The sequence below is a fragment of the Anomaloglossus baeobatrachus genome, chromosome 3 (genome assembly GCF_048569485.1).
Source record: "Anomaloglossus baeobatrachus isolate aAnoBae1 chromosome 3, aAnoBae1.hap1, whole genome shotgun sequence".
Lineage (NCBI taxonomy): Eukaryota > Metazoa > Chordata > Amphibia > Anura > Aromobatidae > Anomaloglossus > Anomaloglossus baeobatrachus.
The window spans coordinates 62,057,667-62,081,144 of NC_134355.1; the positions used below are offsets into that span (position 1 = coordinate 62,057,667).

The 23,478-nt window shown below is 54.1% G+C and overlaps 1 protein-coding gene across 2 annotated transcripts in view; it reads right to left on the reverse strand.

Moving 5' to 3' along the window:
• FBXO11 (F-box protein 11) overlaps positions 1 to 23,478 on the reverse strand; it is a 233,140-nt gene that overhangs the window by 36,842 nt on the left and 172,820 nt on the right. For both annotated transcript variants that reach the window (XR_012751579.1, XM_075339211.1), the window contains exons 16-19: positions 16,783 to 16,868; positions 16,283 to 16,359; positions 16,063 to 16,206; positions 15,709 to 15,819 (exon numbers count right to left, since the gene is read on the reverse strand). Coding sequence is in view for 1 of the 2 variants with exons in the window: in XM_075339211.1 (XP_075195326.1) it covers positions 15,709 to 15,819; positions 16,063 to 16,206; positions 16,283 to 16,359; positions 16,783 to 16,868 (418 nt within the window). In the remaining variant the exon portion in view is untranslated. The remainder of the gene's footprint in view (positions 1 to 15,708; positions 15,820 to 16,062; positions 16,207 to 16,282; positions 16,360 to 16,782; positions 16,869 to 23,478) is intronic.

Genomic DNA, 23,478 nt, shown 5'->3' on the forward strand with positions numbered 1-23,478 from the left:
CTGACAGACTCGTATCTGTCGTGACCACTGCCCAGGATGGGGGTAGGAAGGATCTTCACTGTGACAATGAGGTGGGAATAAGCCACCATTGCAGAGAGTCCTTGGCCGTCTGGGAAAGGGAGACTTTCCTGTCCAGGGAGGTTGACTGCCCGTCCCATTGGCGGAGAATGTCCCCTTGCAGTTGGCGCAGATGAAACTGCGCAAAGGGAACTGCCTCCATGGCTGCCACCATCTACCCTAGGAAGTGCATGAGGCGCCTTAAGGGGTGCGACTGGCCTTGAAGGAGAGACTGCACCTCTGTTTGCAGTGAACGCTGCTTGTTCAGCGGAAGCTTCACTATCGCTGATAGAGTGTGAACTCCATGCCGAGATACGTTAGTGAATTGAGTCGGTGACCGATTTGACCTTGCCAAATTGATGATCCACCCGAAAGTCTGGAGAGTCTCCAGCGCAACATTCAGGCTGCGTTGTCATGCCTCGAGGGAGGGTGCTTTGACGAGTAGATCGTCCAAGTAAGGGATCACCGGGTGTCCCTGAGAGTGCAAGACTGCTACCACTGCTGCCATGACCTTGGTGAACACCCGTGGGGCTGTCGCCAGACCGAATGGCAGAGCTACGAACTGAAGATGGTCGTCTCCTATCACAAAACGTAGAAAACGTTGGTGCTCCGTAGCAATTGGCACGTGGAGATAGGCATCCTTGATGTCTGTTGAGGCAAGGAAGTCTCCTCGAGACATTGAGGTAATGACGGATCGGAGGGATTCCATCCGGAACCGCCTGGCGTTCGCATGCTTATTGAGCAGTTTTAGGTCCAGAACAGGACGGAAGGAGCCGTCCTTTTTTGGAGCCACAAAGAGATTGGAGTACAAACCCTCGCCCTCGTTCCTGAGGGGGGACAGGGATCACCACTCCTTCTGCTCTTAGAGCGTCCACCGCCTGCAGCAGGGCATCTGCTCGGTGGGGAGGTGGGGCCGTTCTGAAGAATGGAGTCGGAGGACGAGAACAGAACACTGTCCTGTGCACGTGAGCACAATGTCCGTCACCCACCGGTCTGTGACCTGTGGCAGCTAAATGTCGCCAAAGGCGGGGGAGTCTGCCATCAACCGCGGATGCGGAGAGAGAGAGAGAGCTGAGAGTCATGAGGAGACCGCCTTGGTAGCGGTTCCTCCGGCTGCCTTCCTTGGGCGTGATTGAGCCCGGCCGGAATCTGAGCCCGTCTGAGGTTTTGTAGCCCTTTTGCACGAGGACAATTGGGACCTGCCCGAGCTTGGGAAGGACCGAAACCTCGACTGTACTCTTAGGACAGCATTAATAGGGTAAGTCGCAGTGCAGACATTGCGGAGTTACGGACGCCTCTGCGGTACAGATGTACATGTGCTCAAGGCCAGCTGCGCAAGAACAGCTGAAAAGGTTAGGTTGCCTATACGGCTGTGAATGCCGGAGCAACCGACACGCCGATAGCCTCCTAGACAGATTTCAACCAGAGTCCATCTGTCTGTGAATGGCATCTTTAAGTGAAGCCCCATCTCCAGTGCAACTGTGGCTCTAGACGCAAGCCTGGAGATTGGAGAATCCACCTTTGGACCCTGGGTCCAGCGCTTGACCACGTCAGGGGAAAAGGGATAACGTGTATCTTAAAAACGTTTGGAGAAGACGCTTATCTGGTAAGCGTGGTGTTTCTGGACTGCTTCTCTGAAGTCAGCGTGGCCAGAAAAATACTCAATATCCGTTTGAGATACTGAAAAGGGACTTCTCCTGCTGTGAAGCTGACTCCTCCACTGGGGGAGCTGAGGGAGAAAGATCCAACCTTCCATTGATGGACGCTATAGGATCATTCCGTATGGCGTTACCATCCGGTGTATCCGGATTGATAGCGATGTCAGGATCAAAGTCCTGGAGAGCTGCCTTATCATACAGAGAGTCCTCCTGGGACCCCCCCGTTCCAAATGAGGTTGGTCAGGAAGATTGCCCATGGCCTGTCTGGACTGCAAGTCTCTATCTTATGACAATATATCTGTCGAAACTGCAACTCCGTCCCTGTCCTTGGACAGGGATGACAGGTGGTTTCTTTGGCCACGACTAGTAGAGACCCCGGCAGACGAAGTGCTAGAGACCCCGGCAGACGAAGTGCTACAGGGGAGCATGCACACAATGGGACGGTGTCATGAACAGCATCCCATGTAGTAAAAAACAGCACTGAAAATCTGTGTTGCTTTTTTGCCGCTGCCGACTATCCATCTAGAAGTATATAGCCAAGATTGGTGACCGTACAGTGCAATGTATAGCATACAAGCATAAAGTACAAATGAACACTGCAGCACAAGCAATACAAGCAGCATAGAAAGCCTGTGCCTTGGCACCCCTGCTTTTCTGCTGCTGTAGACTAGTCATCTAGGGGAATATAGCCCAGAAGAGTGACCATACAGTGCGATGCATAGCATACAAGCATAAGTACAAATGCACACTGCAGCCCATGCAATACAAGCAGCATAGAAAAAAACCTGTGCCCCAGCACCCTTGGTTTTCTGCTGCTGTAGTCTAGCCATTCCAGGAGAATATAGCTAAGACTAGCGACTGTACAGTGCAGTGTATAGCATACAAGCATAAACACAAATGAACACTTCAGTACGTGCAATACAAGCAGCCTAGAAAGCCTGTGCCTTAGCACACCTGCTTTCCTGCTGCTGATGTGTCGCTCTCCAAGCGGGCATATAGCGACCTATGCAGTTAAAATACACATGTACACACTGCAGTATATATTGGGGTCAGCACTATGTGTGCCGCTTACCGCCCGCCTATAAGCGGGTGTATGGTCGCCACCGTCCTGCCTGGTTGCCGAAAGTCCGAGCTCGGACTGCAGTAATGGCTGCCGGCGTCTTCCCCAGCTCGTGTGAGGAGGGGCGGGCCGTGGGCGTGCCCCAAGTCAGAGCGGGAATCCGGCGTCCGACAGTGTGCAGTGAGAGGGCTGGAGCATGTAAAAAGGCTCCAGCCCTCGGCGCTGCTGATTGCTCAGCGTCTGTCCCCTTCCCTGAGTGACAGGGAGGGGGCGGGAACGAAGCGGCACTAGGCCGCAGAAGCCGGGGACTGGATTTATAAGCGCCGCCGCCGTAAAAGCGCGGTCGGCGCCCAGTCCCCGGCGAACTACAAGTCCCAGCCGCGCCGCCGCTCCCGGAGCGTCCGGCGCGGTAGTTCCCAATACACAAAGTCACTCAGCAAAGCTGCAGTGACTGTAACCCTTTACTGTCCCCGGCGCACTAGCACACCCAGCAAGTCTGGAGTGTGCTGTGCCTGTGTGTACGGGGACACAGAGTACCTGTAATGGTGCAGGGCCATGTCCCTGAACGGTACTCCAGCTCCGTATCCAGCAGGTTCAAATGGGTCTGTGGATGGAGCCCGGCGTCAGAGCTTTGAGGCCGGCAGGATCCCACTTCCTCAGAGCCCCCCAGGGGGATGTGGAAGGAAAGCAGCATGTGGGCTCCAGCCTCCGTACCAGCAATAGGTACCTCAACCTTACAACACCATCAACGGGTAAGAAGGGAGCATGCTGGGGGCCCTATATGGGCCCTCTTTTCTTCCATCCGAAATAGTCAGCAGCTACTGCTGACTAAAATCTGTGGAGCTATGCATGGATGTCTGACCTCCTTCGCACAAAGCTTGAAAACTGGAGAACCCGTGATACCACGGGGGGGTATAGCCAGAAGGGGAGGGGCCTTGCACTTTTTAGTGTAGTGCTTTGTGTGGCCTCCGGAGGCAGTAGCTATACCCCAATCGTCTGGGTCTCCCAATAGAGCGCTGAAGAAAGGAAGATTTTCCACGTACGGTGGTAAATGCGGGATGAAGCAGGCTTTCGGGCGCTGATCATGGTGGAGATAACCGCGGGGGAGAATCCTGCTCTTGTTAATACCCAGGTCTCAATGGCCATGCCGTCAGCTTCAGGGCTCTGGAGTTTTGATGGGAAATGGGCCCTTGGGTCAGCGAGTCTGGGATGTCTGGAAGGCGCCACGGTACGTCTACGAGCATTTGTACTAATTCGGCGTACCAGGCGCGCCTGGGCCAGTCCGGTGCTATCAGAATCACCGGGACTCCCTCTGCCTTGATTTTTCTGATTACCCGCGGCAGCAGAGGTAGGGGTTGAAATATGTAAGGCAGGCGGAAGTGGTGCCAGGAGCAGACTAGAGCATCCGCGCCGATGGACTGCGGATCGCGTGACCTGACTATGAACGCAGGTACCTTTGCGGTCAACCTTGAGGCCATTAGATCCACGTCTGGCGTACCCCAGCGAGTGCAGATGTGTAGGAACACTTCTGGGTGGAGAGACCACTCTCCGGCGGCCAGGCCATGGCGACTTAGAAGTCTGCTGACCAGTCCTCTACTCCCGGTATGTGTACCGCTGATATCACTGACCCTGTCGATTCGGCCCAGCTGAAGATCCTGTGGGCCTCGAGATAAGCCGCCTCGCTGCAGGTGTCCCCCTGCCGATTGATGTAGGCTACAGCTGTCGCATTGTCAGATTGGACTCGAATCTGATGACCCGCTAGCAGAGGGCAGAATGCCCTGAGCGCGAGGAAGGTCGCGCAGATTTCCAGAATGTTTATGGGTAGGGAAGACTCCTGGGGCGTCCAACGTCCTTGAGCAGTGTGGTGCCGGTACACTGCTCCCCAGCCTAGGAGGCTGGCATCCGTGGTCAGGACCAGCCAGTTCACTGGGAGAAAAGATCTCCCCTTCGATAGGGATGAGGACCGAAGCCACCAGCGGAGTGCGTATCTGACTGAAGGCGTCAGGTGAAGATGTCTGTCCGGGGAGAAGGGGCTCTTGTCCCAGGCCGCTAGAAGGGCTAGCTGCAGTGGGCGGAGGTGCAGTTCAGCAAAGGGTACTGCTTCTATAGCCGCCACCATCCTGCCGAGCACCTTCATGCTGAATCGAATGGAGCGAGACGGAGGACGTAGAAGGAAGCGTACCGCTCGTTGAAGAGCGATCGCCTTGTCCAGGGGGAGATGGATCAAGCCCCGACGGGTGTCCAGGGACATGCCCAGGAAGGTGATGGATCGTGATGGGATCGATGATGATTTGTCTAGGTTCACTAGCCACCATAAGCGGGATAGGGTGTCCACAGTGATCTGTACGCTGGTTGAGCAGTCGCGGAAGGAGGGAGCCTTGATGAGGAGGTCGTCCAAGTAAGGGAGAACGACTACTCCCCTGGTGTGAAGGACGCTCTTGGCGACCGCCATGACTTTGGTGAAGACCCTTGGTGCGGTGGCAAGGCCGAAGGGTAGAGCTACGAATTAAACGTGGGAGTCCTGAACTGCGAAGCGGAAGAACTTTTGGTGATCTGGAGCGATGGGTATGTGCAGGTACGCGTCCTTGATGTCTATGGAGGCGAGGAATTCCCCTTCAACCATAGATTCAATAATGGACCTTAGGGACTCCATTCTGAATCTCCGTACGTGCACATGTTTGTTCAGGTGTTTGAGGTCCAGGATGGGTCGAACTGACCCATCCTCTTTGGGGACCACAAAGAGGTTGGAATAAAAACCCCTGAACTTCTCGTCGTCCGGGACAGGTATTATCACTCCTGCTGTTTGGAGCGAGTGGATTGCTGAGAAAAAAGCTTTGCGTCGTTTGAGTCTTTGCGGGGTTTGAGAGAAAGAACAGACTCGGGGGTCGGGTCCCGGTAACCGGAAGACACAAGGTCTCGCCACCCATTTGTCGTCTGAGGTGGCAGCCCAGATGTGTTGAAAGAGCCGTAGTCGACCTCCTACAATGTGTCTCTCTTCCGGGGTGCCGAAGGAGTCATGAGGGGGGGGGGGGGAAACGTCGTGGAAGAGTCTCCCTAGTCCTGGACTGTTTCGGTCTAGGCTGTCATGACGAAGTGGGTTTCGGGGAGAGCTGAGAAGGTCGGTCCCTGTGTAGTCCGCGGCTGGTGTCGGGGACAGCATGGGATGACGACCAACCAATGAGTACCGAAGGAAAGGAACGAAGACTGTGGACGTCTGGTGAAGGTCGTCCTGGACTTCAGCTGGGGGAGGGAGGTACTCTTTCCTCCCGTGGCGTCAGAAATGAGCTTGTCCAGATGTTCGCCAAAAAAAAATCGGTCTGGAAAAAAGGGGAGGCCCGTGAGAGACTTCTTGTAGGCAGAGTCCGCTCGTCATTGTCGGAGCCAGAGAGCTCTACGGATGGTTATGGTATTTGAGGCGGCAGACGCTGCGCAGGTAGCAGCGTCCATGGAGGCTTGCATGAGGTACTCCGCCGCAGCGGCAATTTGAGCTGTTACCTCTGTGAAGGTATGAGTGAACTGGGATTCCTCAAGCAAAGTGTTAAGGGATTCTGCCCAGACCGAGATCGCCTTTGCGACCCACACAGAGGCACGAGATCGCCTTTGCGACCCACACAGAGGCAAAGGAGGGCGAGAGGGAGGAACCCGCAGCCTCAAAAGCAGAGCGGGCGAGGTGCTCCACCTGTCTGTCAGGTCCTTGATGGAGGAACCATCGGGTAAAGACAGGAGCGTCTTTGTGGTAAGGCGGGAGACCGAGGAGGCGACCAAGGGCGGATCGGCCCAGCCCTTAGGGGCAGGTGAGGCAAAAGGGTACTGGGACTCCATGAGTTTCGGGTTACCGATGCGCCTGTCAGGCTTCTCCCTTTGCTTTGTGAGGATATCCTGAAAGTCTGGGTTATCAGCGAAAACCTTTTAGGGGTTTCCTTGCCCTCTTAAAGGAGACCACATGGTCAGTGGTAGTGGATGGGGGATCCTCCACATGCAGAGTTTGGTTGACTGCTGCTGTAAGGGAGTCTATTGCAGTTTGATCATCTGGGGAGGATAAAACCAAGGAATCCTCCTGGTACAAACAGCATTCTCCCTCATCCAGCTCTTCAGAAGCCGTGGAGCGTGTGGGAGAGCCTGCCCTGTGTGCTCCCGAGGGAGAGCCCGCTGGAGACACCAGGCCGTGTGCTCTTTTCCTGATCCCTGCAACCGGTGAAGCATGTGCCCGGATTACCTCAGAAGGATCCTCCATAGGGGTATCCTCAGGCTGCGTTCCGTCCAGGGACCCAGAAGGGTGTGGAGGACGACATTGCATAGCCAGCACCAGGTTCTGCGACAGTTTTTCCATGGATTGGGACAGAAACTGTGCCCATTCTGGTGGGCTGGGAGCCCTAGGCTCTGGGCTGAGGGTTGCGGCGGTGGGGTCTTGGGGGGCTATAGGGGCACAGGACTCACAGAGAGAAGAGGTAGCTCAGCGTGGCAGGCAGTGCAGACTGAATAATCTCTTAGTACCCTTAGAATTCTGCATGTTCCTAATAGGAGTATGCCAGGAGGGGGAGCAATGCTCAGCAGAGCTACAAGTGAAGCAGGTACCTCACCAGAATCAGAAGATGGCCCTGCATCCTCAAGAAGGAGTAAGCTCTGTGGAGAACTTCGCACGGTTTCCTGGGGGGGCGGGGCTTATAGCAGCTCACGGGGGGCGGGGCTTAGCGCTAAAAGAGCGCCAAGAAGAAGTCAGTGTGCCCCCCTGCTGTCAGTAGCAAAAAAACGGCGGGAAGGGAGCTTCTGTGACAGTTTTTCTTCCCCTCCCTGAAGTCAGCACACAGCTTGTCACTGGAGGATTATCTCTGCAGGCTTTCATGCAATCGGCTTTCCTGCAATCAGAGCACGCAGCTAGAGCAAATAAGCAGAGCAAATAAACAGTGCCAGTTCCTGAGCTCTGGGACCTCCCCCGCCACCGTAAATTATCTGTGCAGGATTTTCTGCAAACAGTGAGGGACTCCCCCCCCCCCCCCTCCTCCAGCCAGCACACAGCTAGAGAAAAAATTAACACTGTATGTTCAGTATCCCTGGGGCTATCCTCCTTGCAATCAGCAAGGGACTTTCTCATAATAAATACTGTAAATTCAGTAGTCCTGGGAGCCTTCCCTGCACCGTCTTTTCTCCCTTTGTCTGGGAAACCAGTCAGGGGGGATCTCACCTCAACACTGCTTCAAGTCCAGACAGTGGAAATAGCAGAGTCAGCTTGCTGTGTCAACCACACAGGTGCCATGTTCAACTCAGAGCCTGCAAAGAGGGGCTAAGGAATTGTGCCTCTGCCCTGGGCTATGGAAAATCGGTGTCTGTGGGACCCATCGCCCAGTAAAAAGCAGCCCAGGAGGGGGTACGTGGAGGCAACACTCCGCGTTCCCGCCCGTTGATGGTATTGGGAGATCGGTCCCAAAAGGAAACCGTCGCCCTCAAAAAATAACAAAACCTTGAAAGATGTGCCTCCTACAGACACTAAGCTAAAACTGAGGTTGCCTGGCCCAGCCAGGGGGTGTATACTGCAGGGGAGGAGCTATGCTTTTGCATCTACTTAGTGTCCTCCTATGGATAGGCAGCATAACACCCATGGTCCTGTGTCCCCCAATGAGGCGTCAGAGAAAAATTTTGCCCATCGCCAATCTCTAAGACAAGGGGCATAATGACCGCAGGCACATAGGTCGCCATTGTGACCGGGCCCGGCAGGTTAGGGGCCTGGCGCCCGCCCTGCAGATCAGCAGCCGGCTCCTTTCTGTGAGATAGTAACTGCACTGGTCTATCGCAGACCACAAGGCCACTATATGACCCGTGAGTCAGAGGGGCCCAGTGTCAGTGGCGGCACCCAGGCCCACCTAGCCAGTCATCACACACATCAATGAGGAAGCATCGAGCGGCGCGCACCGCTCCAAGCTTCGGCATTCTCACCCTGTGCGGTAACGTCACTCCCGTGCAACTGCTGTGCTGCGGCGTGCAGAGCGCAGGACGGGAGGACGCTCTGACCAGAGCAGCGGGGGAACGAGGAGAGGGGAGTACTTGTTGGTTTGTTTTTTTCTTTTTTTAGTGAGTATACGGTGGCCAGAGACCTAGGGAGCTGCATTATACATGGAGGCCTAGGGGGCTGCCTTACACATGGAGGCCTAGGGGGGCTGCATTATACATGGAGGCCTAGGGGGCTGCATTAAACAACATAAAGGACACCCTATACATGAGGTGTATAGAGCTATAGCGGTGCATAATACAAAATGAAGGACAACATATACATGGACTATAGGGGTGCATTATAAATGGAGGAGTGTGGGGCTGCATAATCTAATATGAAGGTCGCTGCATTATAATACATATAGGACTATGGGGCCTACATTATAATATATGGAGAACCATGGGGGCTACCTTATACAAGGACTATGGGGGTGCATTATAATATATAGAGGACTATGGGGTGCATTATAACACATGCAGAACTATGAGAAATGTATTATAATAATTGGAAGGCTATGAGGGCTACTTTATACATGGAGGACTATGGGAAATGCATTATAATATATGGAGGACTATGGGAGTGCATTCTAATATATGAAGGGTTATGTGGGACCCTTTATACTATATGGAAGGCTATGATGGAGCCATTATTGTATTTGGATAACTGTATACGAGGGGGAATAAAGATACAAGCATGGGATGGGGACGTTTTGTGCAGAGAGGAAAAAAAGCTCTTTCCCTCAGCACCCAGCTTTCCCATGCTCTGATATGGGAAAGCTGGGTGCTGAGGAAAAGATATATAGCAGAGCATGGGAAAGCTGGGTGCTGAGGACAAGATGGGTATCAGAATATAGGAAAGCTGTGTGCTGATAGAAGCATTTCAGATCATGGGAAACCTGGGTGCTGAGGGTAAGAGCCAAGTGTCAGCATCATTATCCCGTACCCCAAGTGTCTGTGTACATGGACACAAATTTTGCACCTGGGCCCATCAAACTCTAGTTACACTACTGTCTAAGACCCATAACATTCATATTTTTCAGGATATGGGGATGTGAAGGATTATTTTTTGTGCTGTGAGCTGATGTTTTTATTTGGGGTAGACACAATAATTCTGATTGCCTTTTATTGCAATTGTGAGGAGCGAAAAAAAAAAAAAAAAAATTCTTGCATTGTGATTTTTTTTTTCTCATTTTGCATTTAATTTCGGATTTATAATTTCTGAACGCAGCGATAGAAAATGTTTATACATTTTATTTTTATTTATTTTTTTTAAATGGAGCAAAACAGGGGGCGATTTGAACGTCTGTATATGAAAAAAGAAAAACAAACCACATGAGCAGAAATTACAATCTAGGAATGCCGGCATTCACTGGCGTCTGAACGACAGGTGCGAGGGTTATCAGCAGATCCCGGCTGTTATGATAACCCATCACGTCACGGGCACACTGATTGGCAGGAGGAGATCTGCGTCCCCCTGCCGTGGCTGTTAACCCCTTAACGACCTTGGACGTACTGAGTACGTCATGGTCACATGGTGCTAAACGACCCATGACGTACTCAGTACGTCCTGGCGAAATCGCGGTCCCGGAGCCCCGGGGAGTGAAATTTGTTTACCTAAACGGTGGATTCGGGAAGGAGGGGACCTCTGCCTGACCTCAGGAGGGGTGGTGCCTCCTCCCCGAACCTACAGAGGCTGTGATTGGCTGACGAACGCCGCTCAGCCAATTACAGTCACTGTAATGTGTCAGCCATTGAAAATGGCTAACACATTGCAATCCAGCCATAATCAGTGCTGCTGTAGCACTGATGACTGGCTGGAGCTGGGTGAACTTTGTTTCACCCGCCCCCAGCTCTGATTGGAGAGACCGGCCTTGTGACCGATCTCTCCCAATCACTGTGGATCTTGTGCCGTCACCGCTACCCTCAGCTTCACTCCGTCCGTGAAAGCTGATGAGAGCGGTCGCTGCAGGTGCCCATCGGTAAGTTATAGCACCCCCCCCCCCCCCCCCCCGATCCCCCGCCGCTCCCCGCCGAGATCCCCCGCCGCTCCCCGCCGAGATCCCCCGCCGCTCCCCGCCGAGATCCCCCGCCGCTCCCCGCCGAGATCCCCCGCCGCTCCCCGCCGAGATCCCCCGCCGCTCCCCGCCGAGATCCCCCGCCGCTCCCCGCCGAGATCCCCCGCCGCTCCCCGCCGAGATCCCCCGCCGCTCCCCGCCGAGATCCCCCGCCGCTCCCCGCCGAGATCCCCCGCCGCTCCCCGCCGAGATCCCCCGCCGCTCCCCGCCGAGATCCCCCGCCGCTCCCCGCCGAGATCCCCCGCCGCTCCCCGCCGAGATCCCCCGCCGCTCCCCGCCGAGATCCCCCGCCGAGATCCACCGCCGCTCCCCGCCGAGATCCACCGCCGCTCCCCGCCCAGATCCACCGCCGCTCCCCGCCCAGATCCACCGCCGCTCCCCGCCGAGATCCCCCGCCGCTCCCCGCCGAGATCCCCCGCCGCTCCCCGCCGAGATCCCCCGCCGCTCCCCGCCCAGATCCACCGCCGCTCCCCGCCCAGATCCACCGCCGCTCCCCGCCCAGATCCACCGCCGCTCCCCGCCGAGATCCACCGCCGCTCCCCGCCCAGATCCACCGCCGCTCCCCGCCCAGATCCACCGCCGCTCCCCGCCCAGATCCCCCGCCGCTCCCCGCCCAGATCCCCCGCCGCTCCCCGCCGAGATCCCCCGCCGCTCCCCGCCGAGATCCCCCGCCGCTCCCCGCCGAGATCCACCGCCGCTCCCCGCCGAGATCCCCCGCCGCTCCCCGCCGAGATCCACCGCCGCTCCCCGCCGAGATCCACCGCCGCTCCCCGCCGAGATCCACCGCCGCTCCCCGCCGAGATCCACCGCTGCTGTCCCTGCCCGCCACGCCGCTGTTCCCGCCGCTGTCCCTGCCCGCCGATCCACCTCTGCTGCCCGCCACGCCGCTGTCCCTGGTCGCCACCGTCCCCTTTCAGTCGCCGCTGCACCCGATCGGCCGCCGCCTCCATCGGCTGCCACTGCACCTAATCGGCTCCCCCCCTCCATGTGCTGCCTCCCCCCCTCCATGTGCTGCCTCCCCCCCTCCATGTGCTGCCTCCCCCCCTCCATGTGCTGCCTCCCCCCCTCCATGTGCTGCCTCCCCTCCCCCCCTCCATGTGCTGCCTCCCCCCCTCCATGTGCTGCCTCCCCTCCTCCATGTGCTGCCTCCCCTCCTCCATGTGCTGCCTCCCCTCCCCCCCTCCATGTGCTGCCTCCCCTCCCCCCCTCCATGTGCTGCCTCCCCTCCCCCCCTCCATGTGCTGCCTCCCCTCCCCCCCTCCATGTGCTGCCTCCCCCCCTCCATGTGCTGCCTCCCCCCCTCCATGTGCTGCCTCCCCTCCCCCCCTCCATGTGCTGCCTCCCCTCCCCCCCTCCATGTGCTGCCTCCCCCCCTCCCCTCCCCCCCTCCATGTGCTGCCTCCCCCCCTCCATGTGCTGCCTCCCCCCCTCCATGTGCTGCCTCCCCTCCCCCCCTCCATGTGCTGCCTCCCCCCCTCCATGTGCTGCCTCCCCTCCCCCCCTCCATGTGCTGCCTCCCCTCCCCCCCTCCATGTGCTGCCTCCCCTCCCCCCCTCCATGTGCTGCCTCCCCCCCTCCATGTGCTGCCTCCCCCCCTCCATGTGCTGCCTCCCCCCCTCCATGTGCTGCCTTCCCCCCCTCCATGTGCTGCCTTCCCCCCCTCCATGTGCTGCCTTCCCCCCCCCTCCATGTGCTGCCTTCCCTCCCCTCCATGTGCTGCCTGCCCCCCCCCCATGTGCTGCCTCCCCCCTCCCTCCATGTGCTGCCTCCCCTCCATGTGCTGCCTCCCCCCCCATGTGCTGCCTCCCCCCCCATGTGCTGCCTCCCCCCCCATGTGCTGCCTCCCCCCCCCATGTGCTGCCTCCCCCCCCCATGTGCTGCCTCCCCCCCATGTGCTGCCTCCCCCCCCATGTGCTGCCTCCCCCCTCCCTCCATGTGCTGCCTCCCCCCCATGTGCTGCCTCCCCCCTCCCTCCATGTGCTGCCTCCCCCCCATGTGCTGCCTCCCCCCCCATGTGCTGCCTCCCCCCCCATGTGCTGCCTCCCCCCCCATGTGCTGCCTCCCCCCTCCCTCCATGTGCTGCCTCCCCCCCATGTGCTGCCTCCCCCCCCATGTGCTGCCTCCCCCCCCATGTGCTGCCTCCCCCCTCCCTCCATGTGCTGCCTCCCCCCTCCCTCCATGTGCTGCCTCCCCCCCATGTGCTGCCTCCCCCCCCATGTGCTGCCTCCCCCCCCATGTGCTGCCTCCCCCCCATGTGCTGCCTCCCCCCCATGTGCTGCCTCCCCCCCCATGTGCTGCCTCCCCCCCCATGTGCTGCCTCCCCCCCCATGTGCTGCCTCCCCCCTCCCTCCATGTGCTGCCTCCCCCCCTCCCATCAGACTCTGCCCCCCTCCCTGATCTGCTGCCTGCTCTCTCCCATCCTTTTCACCCTCCTTCATCTGCTGCCTCTTCTGTCTGCTGTGATTCTGCTGCCTAGATCCATCCTGTAAGGTAGGTATCCCCATCTCACCCCCCCATCCTCTGCCGCTCCTCCATCCGCTGCGCCATTTCCCATCATCCATCCGCTGCGCCCTTTCCCATCCTCTGCCGCTCCTCCACCCGCTGCGCACTTTCCCATCTTCCATCCGCTGCGCCCTTTCTCATCTGCCGCCCCGCCCTCTCGCATCGCATTATCCAGCGCAGTTGCTCACTTCCAGACTGCAGTGGATGATGCGATACGAGACTCGTGCATTGCTCTCACGTTTGGCACTGGTCTTAGTGGCAGGCGCTCTTTTTTTTTTTTTTTTTTTTACTGATGTCTGTATTTTTTATTTCGCCAAACTAATTTTTTTTGTATGGGGGGGTCTAGTTTCCAAAATGGGATCACATGTGGGGGAGCTCCATTGTTTAGGCACTTCAGGGGGGTCTCCAAATGAAACATGGCGTCTGCTAATAATTCCAATCAATTTTACTGTGAAATGGCGCTCCTCTTCTGAGCCCCGCCGTACGCCCAAACAATTGATTTCCACCACATATGAGGTATCGTCGTACTCAGGAGAAATTGCACAATACATTTTATGGTGCATTTTTTCCTGATACCCTTGTGGAAAAAAAAGCTACCTGTTTGAAAAAACAATTTTGTGGTAAAAAAAAGAATAAAATATTTTCACGGCTGAACATTACAAACGTTTGTGAAGCCTCCAGGGGTTCAAAGTGCTCACTAAACAGCTAGATAAATTCCATGAGGGGTCTAGTTTCCAAAATGGGGTCAATTGTGGGGGAGCTCCATTGTTTAGGCACTTCAGGGGGGTCTCCAAATGAAACATGGCGTCCGCTAATAATTCCAACCAATTTTGCTGTGAAATGGCGCTCCTTGCCTTCCGAGTCCTGCCGTGCGCCCAAACATTTGATTTCCACCACATATGGGGTATCTGCGTACTCAGGAGAAAATGCACCATAAATTTTATGGTGCATTTTTTCCTGATACCCTTGTGATAAAAAAAGCTACCTGGTTGAACCAACAGTTTTGTGGTAAAAAAATTTTTTTTTCTTTTCACGGCTCAACGTTATAAACTTCTGTGAAGCCCCCAGGGGTTCAAAGTGCACATCAAACATCTAGAAAAAATATTTGAGGGCTCTAGTTTCCAAAATGGGGTCATTTGTGGGGGAGCTCCATTGTTTAGGCACCTCAGGGGGTCTTCAAACCCGACATGGCGTCCGCTAATGAGTGCAGCTAATTTTGCACTCAAAAATTCAAATTGCGCTCCTTGCCTTCCGAGTCCTGCCGTGCGCCCAAACATTTGATTTCCACCACATATGGGGTATCTGCGTACTCAGGAGAAAATGCACGATACATTTTATGATGCATTTTTCCTGATACCCTTGTGAAAATACTAATTTTTATGGCTAAAGTAACATTTTTGTGTTAAAAAAGTAAAATTTTCATTTTTTCGTCTACATTGCTTTGGTTGCTGTGAAGCTCCTAAAGGGTTAATAAACTTCTTGGATGTGGTTTTGAGCAGAGTGAGGGGTGCAGATTTTAGAATTGGGTCACTTTTGGGTATTTTCTGTCGCCTAGGTTTCTCAAATCACTCCAAATGTGATGTGGTACCTAAACAATTTTTTTTTGTAAATTTTGTTGGAAAAATGAGAAATTGGTGATGAACTTTGAACCCTTCTAACTTCCTAACGGAAATTTTTTTTTTTTCAAAAATTGCGCTGGTGTAAAGTAGACATGTGGGAAATGTTATTTAGTAACTTTTTTGTGTGACATTTCTCTCAGATTTATGGGCATAAAATTTCAAATTTTGAAAATTGCAAAATTTTCAAAATTTTCGCTAAATTTCCGAAATTTTCACAAATAAACGCAAAACATATCGGCCTAAATTTACCACTGACATGAAGTACAATATGTCACGAAAAAACAATGTCAGAATCGCCAGGATCCGTTGAAGTGTTCCAGAGTTATAACCTGTCAAAGTGACACTGGTCAAAATTGCAAAAAATGGCCGGGTCTTTAAGGTGAAAACAGGCTGGGGGCTGAAGGGGTTAAAGACATAATGGCTGATTAAATCCGCAGTCATGTGCAGGGAAAGATGTAAGCTCAGCGTGCGAGCCGGCATCAAAGCGGGGACACGACTTTTTACATACATGTACGTCAATTTGGCCATTTTTGGTCACTTAAACATTTTATTGGTTGGAATAATTCTGCACGTGCTTACTTGGGTGGGAGGGAAATGAAAATTAATTTCCATATAATCTTAATATTTTTTAATTTAATTTTATCCGATATTTATAATCCCTTTCATCTGGGACCTTTGATCGCCCGCACCATACTCTGCAATCCTGCATTACCGGTCTCCTAGGAAGTTTACATTTATTCCATATAACTAACCTGCAGCGAATCCGTCGAATATCCTGTTTTTCCGTAAGACTGGGTGACTGTTGGTACTAATTAGTACACCGGCTTGAGCATTCCTGAAGATGTCATTTTCTTCGAGCAGCCCTGCCGCACAAACAAATACAAAAGTTAAGGCAATCTGCAATCTCTCAGCGGTGTCATAGTTGACGTCATCTACTATCTCTACAGTTAAACACGGAAGCCTGTCCTGTTTAGCCGAGCATCCCATAATCTACCACTAGGTGGCGCTTTACAATATAGTAAAACCCCTGGCGGCGTAGCATGTTATGGTTAATACGTCATCAGAATTTAGCCTTATATGCCCTGGATAAAGCATCACCACCTTACCTCGGCCACCATTAAATATACAGATGCCGCCGTCCCGCCCATCGTGGATTTTGTTTCGTCGTAACGTTGGGTTGCTATCCGTTTTGATCCAGACTCCGGCCATTGCATTGTCAAAAATCTCATTGTCCTCGATGAAGCCGAGCCCTGTGCGAACGGCATTATGGTTAGTACATGGCCATCACCAAACCTGCAACCTGCACAGCCAGCCCTAATAACTCACCCGAATTGTAGACAAGTATGCCCCCGTTCTGACCTCCCCAGATCTTGTTGCGTCTAATTTTAGGATTACTTCCAGTTCTAGACAAAATGATGAATTTCAGGACATTAAACACGTTACGCTTTGCACTTACCACTGTGATCATACATTGCACTTTCCACTGTGATCATACATTGCACTTTCCACTGTGATCATACATTGCACTTACCACTGTGACCATACATTGCACTTACCACTGTGACCATACATTGCACTTACCACTGTGACCATACATTGCACTTTCCACTGTGATCATACATTGCACTTACCACTGTGATCATACATTGCACTTTCCACTGTGATCATACATTGCACTTTCCACTGTGATCATACATTGCACTTACCACTGTGATCATACATTGCACTCACCACTGTGATCATACATTGCACTCACCACTGTGATCATACATTGCACTTTCCACTGTGATCATACATTATAATTTGTTGGGAGAAAGCGAACTTACCGTATCTGAACACCAGAATACATGTGGTTGTAGATGTCGTTGTCTTCTAGTACTCCATGGCCATTGTCGTAAAAGTAGACACCCACCTACCAGACAAGAAGGGAATTTTGTTACTTACCGTAAATTCCTTTTCTTCTAGCTCTTATTGGGAGACCCAGACGATTGGGGTATAGCTACTGCCCTCTGGAGGCCACACAAAGCACTACATTAAAAGTGCAAGGCCCCTCCCCCTCTGGCTATACCCCCCCCGTGGTATCACGGGTTCTCCAGTTTTAGTGCCAAAGCAAGAAGGAGGAAGCCAATAACTGGTTTAAACAAATTAACTCCGAATAACATCGGAGAACTGAAAAACCGTTCAACATGAACAACATGTGTACCCGCAAACAACAAAAAAACATCCCGAAGGACAACAGGGCGGGTGCTGGGTCTCCCAATAAGAGCTAGAAGAAAAGGAATTTACGGTAAGTAACAAAATTCCCTTCTTCTTCAGCGCTCTATTGGGAGACCCAGACGATTGGGACGTCCAAAAGCTGTCCCTGGGTGGGTAAATAAATACCTCATGTTAGAGCTGCAAAACAGCCCTCCCCTACGGGGGTGTCACTGCCGCCTGCAGGACTCTTCTACCTAAGCTGGCATCCGCCGAAGCATAGGTATGCACCTGATAATGCTTGGTGAAAGTGTGCAGACTGGACCAGGTAGCTGCCTGGCACACCTGTTGAGCCGAAGCCTGGTGACGTAATGCCCAGGACGCACCCACGGCTCTGGTGGAGTGGGCTTTTAGCCCTGAAGGAACCGGAAGCCCCGCAGAACGGTAGGCCTCTAGAATTGGTTCTTTGATCCATCGAGCCAGGGTGGCTTTAGAAGCCTGCAACCCCTTGCGCGGACCAGCGACAAGGACGAAAAGTGCATCGGCACGGCGTATGGGCGCCGTGCGGGAAATGTAGATTCTGAGTGCTCTCACCAGATCTAGCAAACGTAAGGCCTTTTCATACCGGTGAACCGGATGAGGGCAAAAAGAAGGCAAGGAAATATCCTGATTAAGATGAAAAGAGGATACGACCTTAGGGAGAAACTCCGGAATGGGGCGCAGCACAACCTTGTCCTGGTGGAACACCAGGAAGGGAGCCTTAGATGACAGAGCTGCCAGCTCAGACACTCGCCGAAGCGATGTGATTGCAACAAGAAACGCCACTTTCTGCGACAGCCGAGAAAAGGAAACTTCCTTCAGAGGCTCGAAGGGCGGCTTCTGGAGAGCAACTAGTACCCTGTTCAGATCCCATGGATCTAACGGTCGCTTGTACGGGGGCACAATATGACAGACCCCCTGCAGGAACGTGCGCACCTTAGGAAGACGTGCTAGACGCTTCTGAAAAAACACGGATAGTGCCGAAACTTGCCCTTTAAGGGAGCTGAGCGACAAGCCCTTTTCTAACCCCGATTGCAGGAAGGAAAGAAACTTGGGCAATGCAAATGGCCAGGGAGACACTCCCTGAGCAGAGCACCAGGACAAGAAAATCTTCCACGTTCTGTGGTAGATCTTAGCCGAATTCGACTTTCTAGCTTGTCTCATTGTGGCAATGACTCCCTGAGATAATCCAGCAGATGCTAGGATCCAGGACTCAATGGCCACACAGTCAGGTTCAGGGCCGCAGAATTCTGATGGAAAAACGGCCCTTGGGACAGTAAGTCTGGTCGGTCTGGCAGTGACCACGGTCGACCGATCGTGAGATGCCACAGATCCGGATACCACGACCTCCTCGGCCAGTCTGGAGCGACGAGTATGACGCGGCTGCACTCGGATCTGATCTTGCGTAGCACTCTGGGCAAGAGCGCCAGAGGCGGAAACACGTATGGGAGCTGAAACTGCGACCAATCTTGAACCAAGGCGTCTGCCGCCAGAGCTCTTTGATCGCGCGACCTCGCCATGAATGCCGGGACCTTGTTGTTGTGCCGGGATGCCATTAGGTCGACGTCCGGCACTCCCCAGCGGCGACAGATTTCCTGAAACACGTCCGGGTGAAGGGACCATTCCCCTGCGTCCATGCCCTGGCGACTGAGGAAGTCTGCTTCCCAGTTTTCTACGCCTGGGATGTGAACCGCGGATATGGTGAATGCTCTGTCCTCCACCCACATTAGAATGCGCCGGACTTCTTGGAAGGCTTGCCGACTGCGCGTCCCTCCTTGGTGGTTGATGTATGCCACCGCTGTGGAGTTGTCCGATTGGATTCGGATCTGCTTTCCTTCCAGCCACTGTTGGAAGGCCAGTAGAGCAAGATACACTGCTCTGATCTCCAGAACATTGATCTGAAGGGTGGACTCCTGCGGAGTCCACGTCCCCTGAGCCCTGTGGTGGAGAAATACTGCTCCCCACCCTGACAGACTCGCATCTGTCGTGACTACTGCTCAGGATGGGGGCAGGAAGGATCTTCCCTGAGACAATGATGTGGGAAGGAGCCACCATTGTAGAGAGTCTTTGGCCGTCTGGGAAAGCGAGACTTTCCTGTCCAGGGACGTTGACTTCCCGTCCCATTGGCGGAGAATGTCCCATTGAAGTGGGCGCAGATGAAACTGCGCAAAGGGAACTGCTTCCATGGCTGCCACCATCTTCCCTAGGAAATGCATGAGGCGCCGCAAGGGATGCAACTGGCCCTGCAGGAGAGATTGCACCCCTGTCTGTAATGACCGCTGCTTGTCCAGCGGAAGCTTCACTATCGCTGCTAGAGTATGAAACTCCATGCCAAGATACGTTAGTGACTGAGTCGGTGATAGGATCGACTTTGGAAAGTTGATGATCCATCCGAAAGACTGTAGAGTCTCCAGCGTAGCATTCAGGCTGAGTTGGCATGCCTCCCGAGAGGGAGCTTTGACCAATAAGTCGTCTAGGTAAGGAATCACCGAGTGTCCCTGAGAGTGCAAGACTGCTACCACCGCCGCCATGACCTTGGTGAAGACCCGTGGGGCTGTCGCCAGACCAAATGGAAGAGCTACGAACTGAAAATGGTCGTCTCCTATCACAAAACGTAGAAAACGTTGATGTTCTGTAGCAATTGGCACGTGGAGATAAGCATCTTTGATGTCTATTGAGGCAAGGAAGTCTCCTCTGGACATTGAGGCAATGACAGAGCGGAGGGTTTCCATCTGGAACCTCCTGGCGTGCACATGTTTGTTGAGCCGTTTTAGGTCCAGAACAGGACGGAACGAGCCGTCCTTTTTTGGAACCACAAAGAGATTGGAGTAAAACCCTTGCCCTTGTTCCTGAGGAGGGACTGGGATAACCACTCCTTCCGCTTTTAGGGAATCCACCGCCTGCAGCAGAGCATCTGCTCGGTCTGGACGTGGGGAGGTTCTGAAGAACCGAGCTGGAGGACGAGAATTGAACTCGATTCTGTACCCGCGAGACAAAATGTCCGTCACCCACCGGTCTTTGACCTGTGACATCCAAATGCCGGAAAAGCGGGAGAGCCTGCCCCCGACCGGCGATGCGGAGGGGGGGGGCTGGAAGTCATGAGGTAGCCGCTTTGGAAGCGGTACCTCCATTTGCTTTCTTGGGGCGTGTGTGAGTCCGCCACGAATCTGAGTTTCTTTGCGTCCTCTGAGTCCCTTTGGACGAGGTAAATGGTGTCTTGCCCGAACCTCGAAAGGACTGAAACCTCCGCTGCCACTTTTTCTGCTGAGGTTTGGGTGTTCTGGGTTGTGGTAAAGAGGAGTCTTTACCCTTGGACTGCTTAATGATGTCAGCCAATGGCTCGCCAAACAGTCTCTCTCTAGACAAAGGCAAACTGGTTAAACATTTTTTGGAACCAGCATCTGCTTTCCAGTCCTTTAACCACAAGGCTCTGCGCAAAACTACCGAATTGGCGGACGCCATTGAGGTGCGACTGGTAGATTCTAGGACCGCATTGATAGCGTAAGACGCAAACGCCGACATCTGCGTGGTAAGGTGCGCCACTTGCGGCACTGCTGGATGCATGATAGCATCCACTTTTGCTAAGCCAGCTGAAATAGCCTGGAGTGCCCATACGGCTGCGAATGCCGGAGCAAACGACGCGCCTATAGCTTCATAGACAGATTTTAACCAAAGGTCCATCTGTCTGTCATTGGCATCTTTAAGTGAAGCGCCATCCTCCACTGCAACTATGGATCTAGCTGCAAGTTTGGAAATCGGGGGGTCTACCTTTGGACACTGTGTCCAGCGCTTGACCACCTCAGGAGGGAAAGGGAAACGCGTATCTTTAGATCGTTTAGAGAAACGCCTTTCTGGGTGAGCGTCGTGCTTCTGGATTGATTCTCTGAAGTCAGAGTGATCTAACAAAGCACTCAATTTACGCTTGGGATAAAGGAAACGAAACTTTTCCTGCTCCGCAGCCGCCTCTTCTGCTGAAGGGGCTGGGGGAGAAATATCCAACAGCCTATTGATGGCTGAGATAAGGTCGTCTACCATGGCATCCCCATCCGGGGTATCCAGGTTGAGAGGGGTTCCAGGAGTGGATTCCTGATCACTCTCATCAGACACATCACAGGGAGACTGATTGCGCTGAGACCCTGAGCAGTGTGAAGACGTCGAGGGTCTTTCCCAGCGAGCTCGCTTAGGGTGGCTGGGGCCATCATCTGAGTCATAATCCTCGGCCTGTGAAGCCGGGGACCCCCCTGTGGGCTGGATACATTCCAAGTAAGGGGGACCTGAGGACAGAGGCCTCGCCGTGCCCAGAGACTGAGCCCCATGCATAGATTGCAAGGTCTCAAGGATTTTTGCCATAGATACAGACATATTATCTGCAAAAACTGCAAAGTCCGTCCCTGTCACCGGGGCAGAACTTACAAGCGTCTCAGCCTGGGTCGCTACCTCTCCTGACTCCGGCTGGCGAAGCAGCACCGGGTCGGAGCATTGCACACAATGGGGGTCATCAGAGCCTGCTGGTAGATTAGCCCCACATGCAGCACACGCAGTATACACAGCCCTTTTTGCCTTGGCCGCCTTGCGTTTTGAGGATGACATGTTGCTGCTTCCACAGAGCGATCTGGGATATGCAGCCAGAAGCGCACCTCACAGTGCAAGAAATACAATATCTATATAACTGTATCCAGTACACTGATACACAGTGAGGCACTAGAGGGACCAGCACAGAAAAATCGCTTACCGCCCGCTTAAAAAGCGGGTGTGTGGTCGCCAGATAGCCCCTAGTCCAGGTCTCCCAGAGCCTTGCGTCCTTCCTCCAGCCAGGCATGCATGTAATGGCTGCCGGCGTCTCGAGAGAGGAAGGGGGGCGGGCCCTGGGCGTTCCTGGCCAAGAGCGGGAAGCCTGCTTCCCTCTGTGCCAAGTGAGAGGGCTGGAGCATGTAAATCAGGCTCCAGCCCTCGTCGCTGCTTGCGAACAGCGTCTCTCCCCTACCCTGAATGACAGGGTGGGGGCGGGAACGAAACGGAGCTGCCGGCGTCCTAGGCCCAAAAAGCCGGGGACTAAAGTTATAACCGCCGCCGCCGTAAAAGCGCGGACGGCGGATCCCCGGCGCACCACAAGTCACAGCAGCGCCGCCCGGTCCAGAGGGGGTCGGCGCTGCGTTCCCAAACACAAACAATCCCCCAGTAATCTGTAGGGACACCAACTCCACGTTGCGGTCCCCGGCGCACTATAACACCCAGCCAGCCCGGAGTGTGTCTGTGCCTGCCGGGGACACAGAGTACCTGTAAGATGCAGGGCCCTGTCCCTGATCGTACTCCTGCTCCGAATCCATCAGGTTCTAATGGGTCTGTGGATGGAGCCCGGCATCAGAGCTGAGAGGCCGGCAGGATCCCACTTCCACAGAGCCCTACAAGGGGATGTGGAAGGAAAACAGCGTGTCAGGCTCCAGCCCTGTACCAGCAATAGGTACCTCAACCTTACAACACCATCCAGGGGTGAGAAGGGAGCATGCTGGGAACACTATATGTGTCCTCTTTTCTTCCATCCGACATAGTCAGCAGCTACTGCTGACTAAAATCTGTGGAGCTATGCATGGAATGTCTGACCTCCTTCGCACACAAAGCTAAAACTGGAGAACCCGTGATACCACGGGGGGGTATAGCCAGAGGGGGAGGGGCCTTGCACTTTTAATGTAGTGCTTTGTGTGGCCTCCAGAGGGCAGTAGCTATACCCCAATCGTCTGGGTCTCCCAATAGAGCGCTGAAGAAAGGAGCAATAAACCATTCTGCCTACAAGTATTATAACAGTGTTGTAGGGTGTGAGGGATAAGCCGGGACCATTTCCAGATTTCTACATCTGATGGTTGTCTCCTTGTACCTATACATTGCTATTCGCTGCCTGTAAAAAAAACAAACATCTCCACAACTTACTGTAAATTAAAAATCCACTCTGTTCTCAAGGGGGATTTTTTTTTTAATTCAATTCAATAGTCTGCTCTTTGTGGCCAAGAAACTGTCCACCTCCAGGGTTTATAGGCAAAGATTAGATCTTACAAGGTGCTACTCTAAAGCCGATCAGATCGCTGGGTCCCGTCAGTGACCCTTCAATCCTCCGATGATTCAGAGCTGCCTCTGTTTCCAGCATGGGAGTACGCACATTTCAGGTTAAGAGCTCAGTCTTCAGAAGTGCACCCCCCACCCCCCCCCCGAATGCAAAACACTGAGGCAGGGGAGCTCCTGAACAAAAGAAAGGAGTGCACCTAGACTTATAAAGCAACAAATGTGGGAGGCACGGT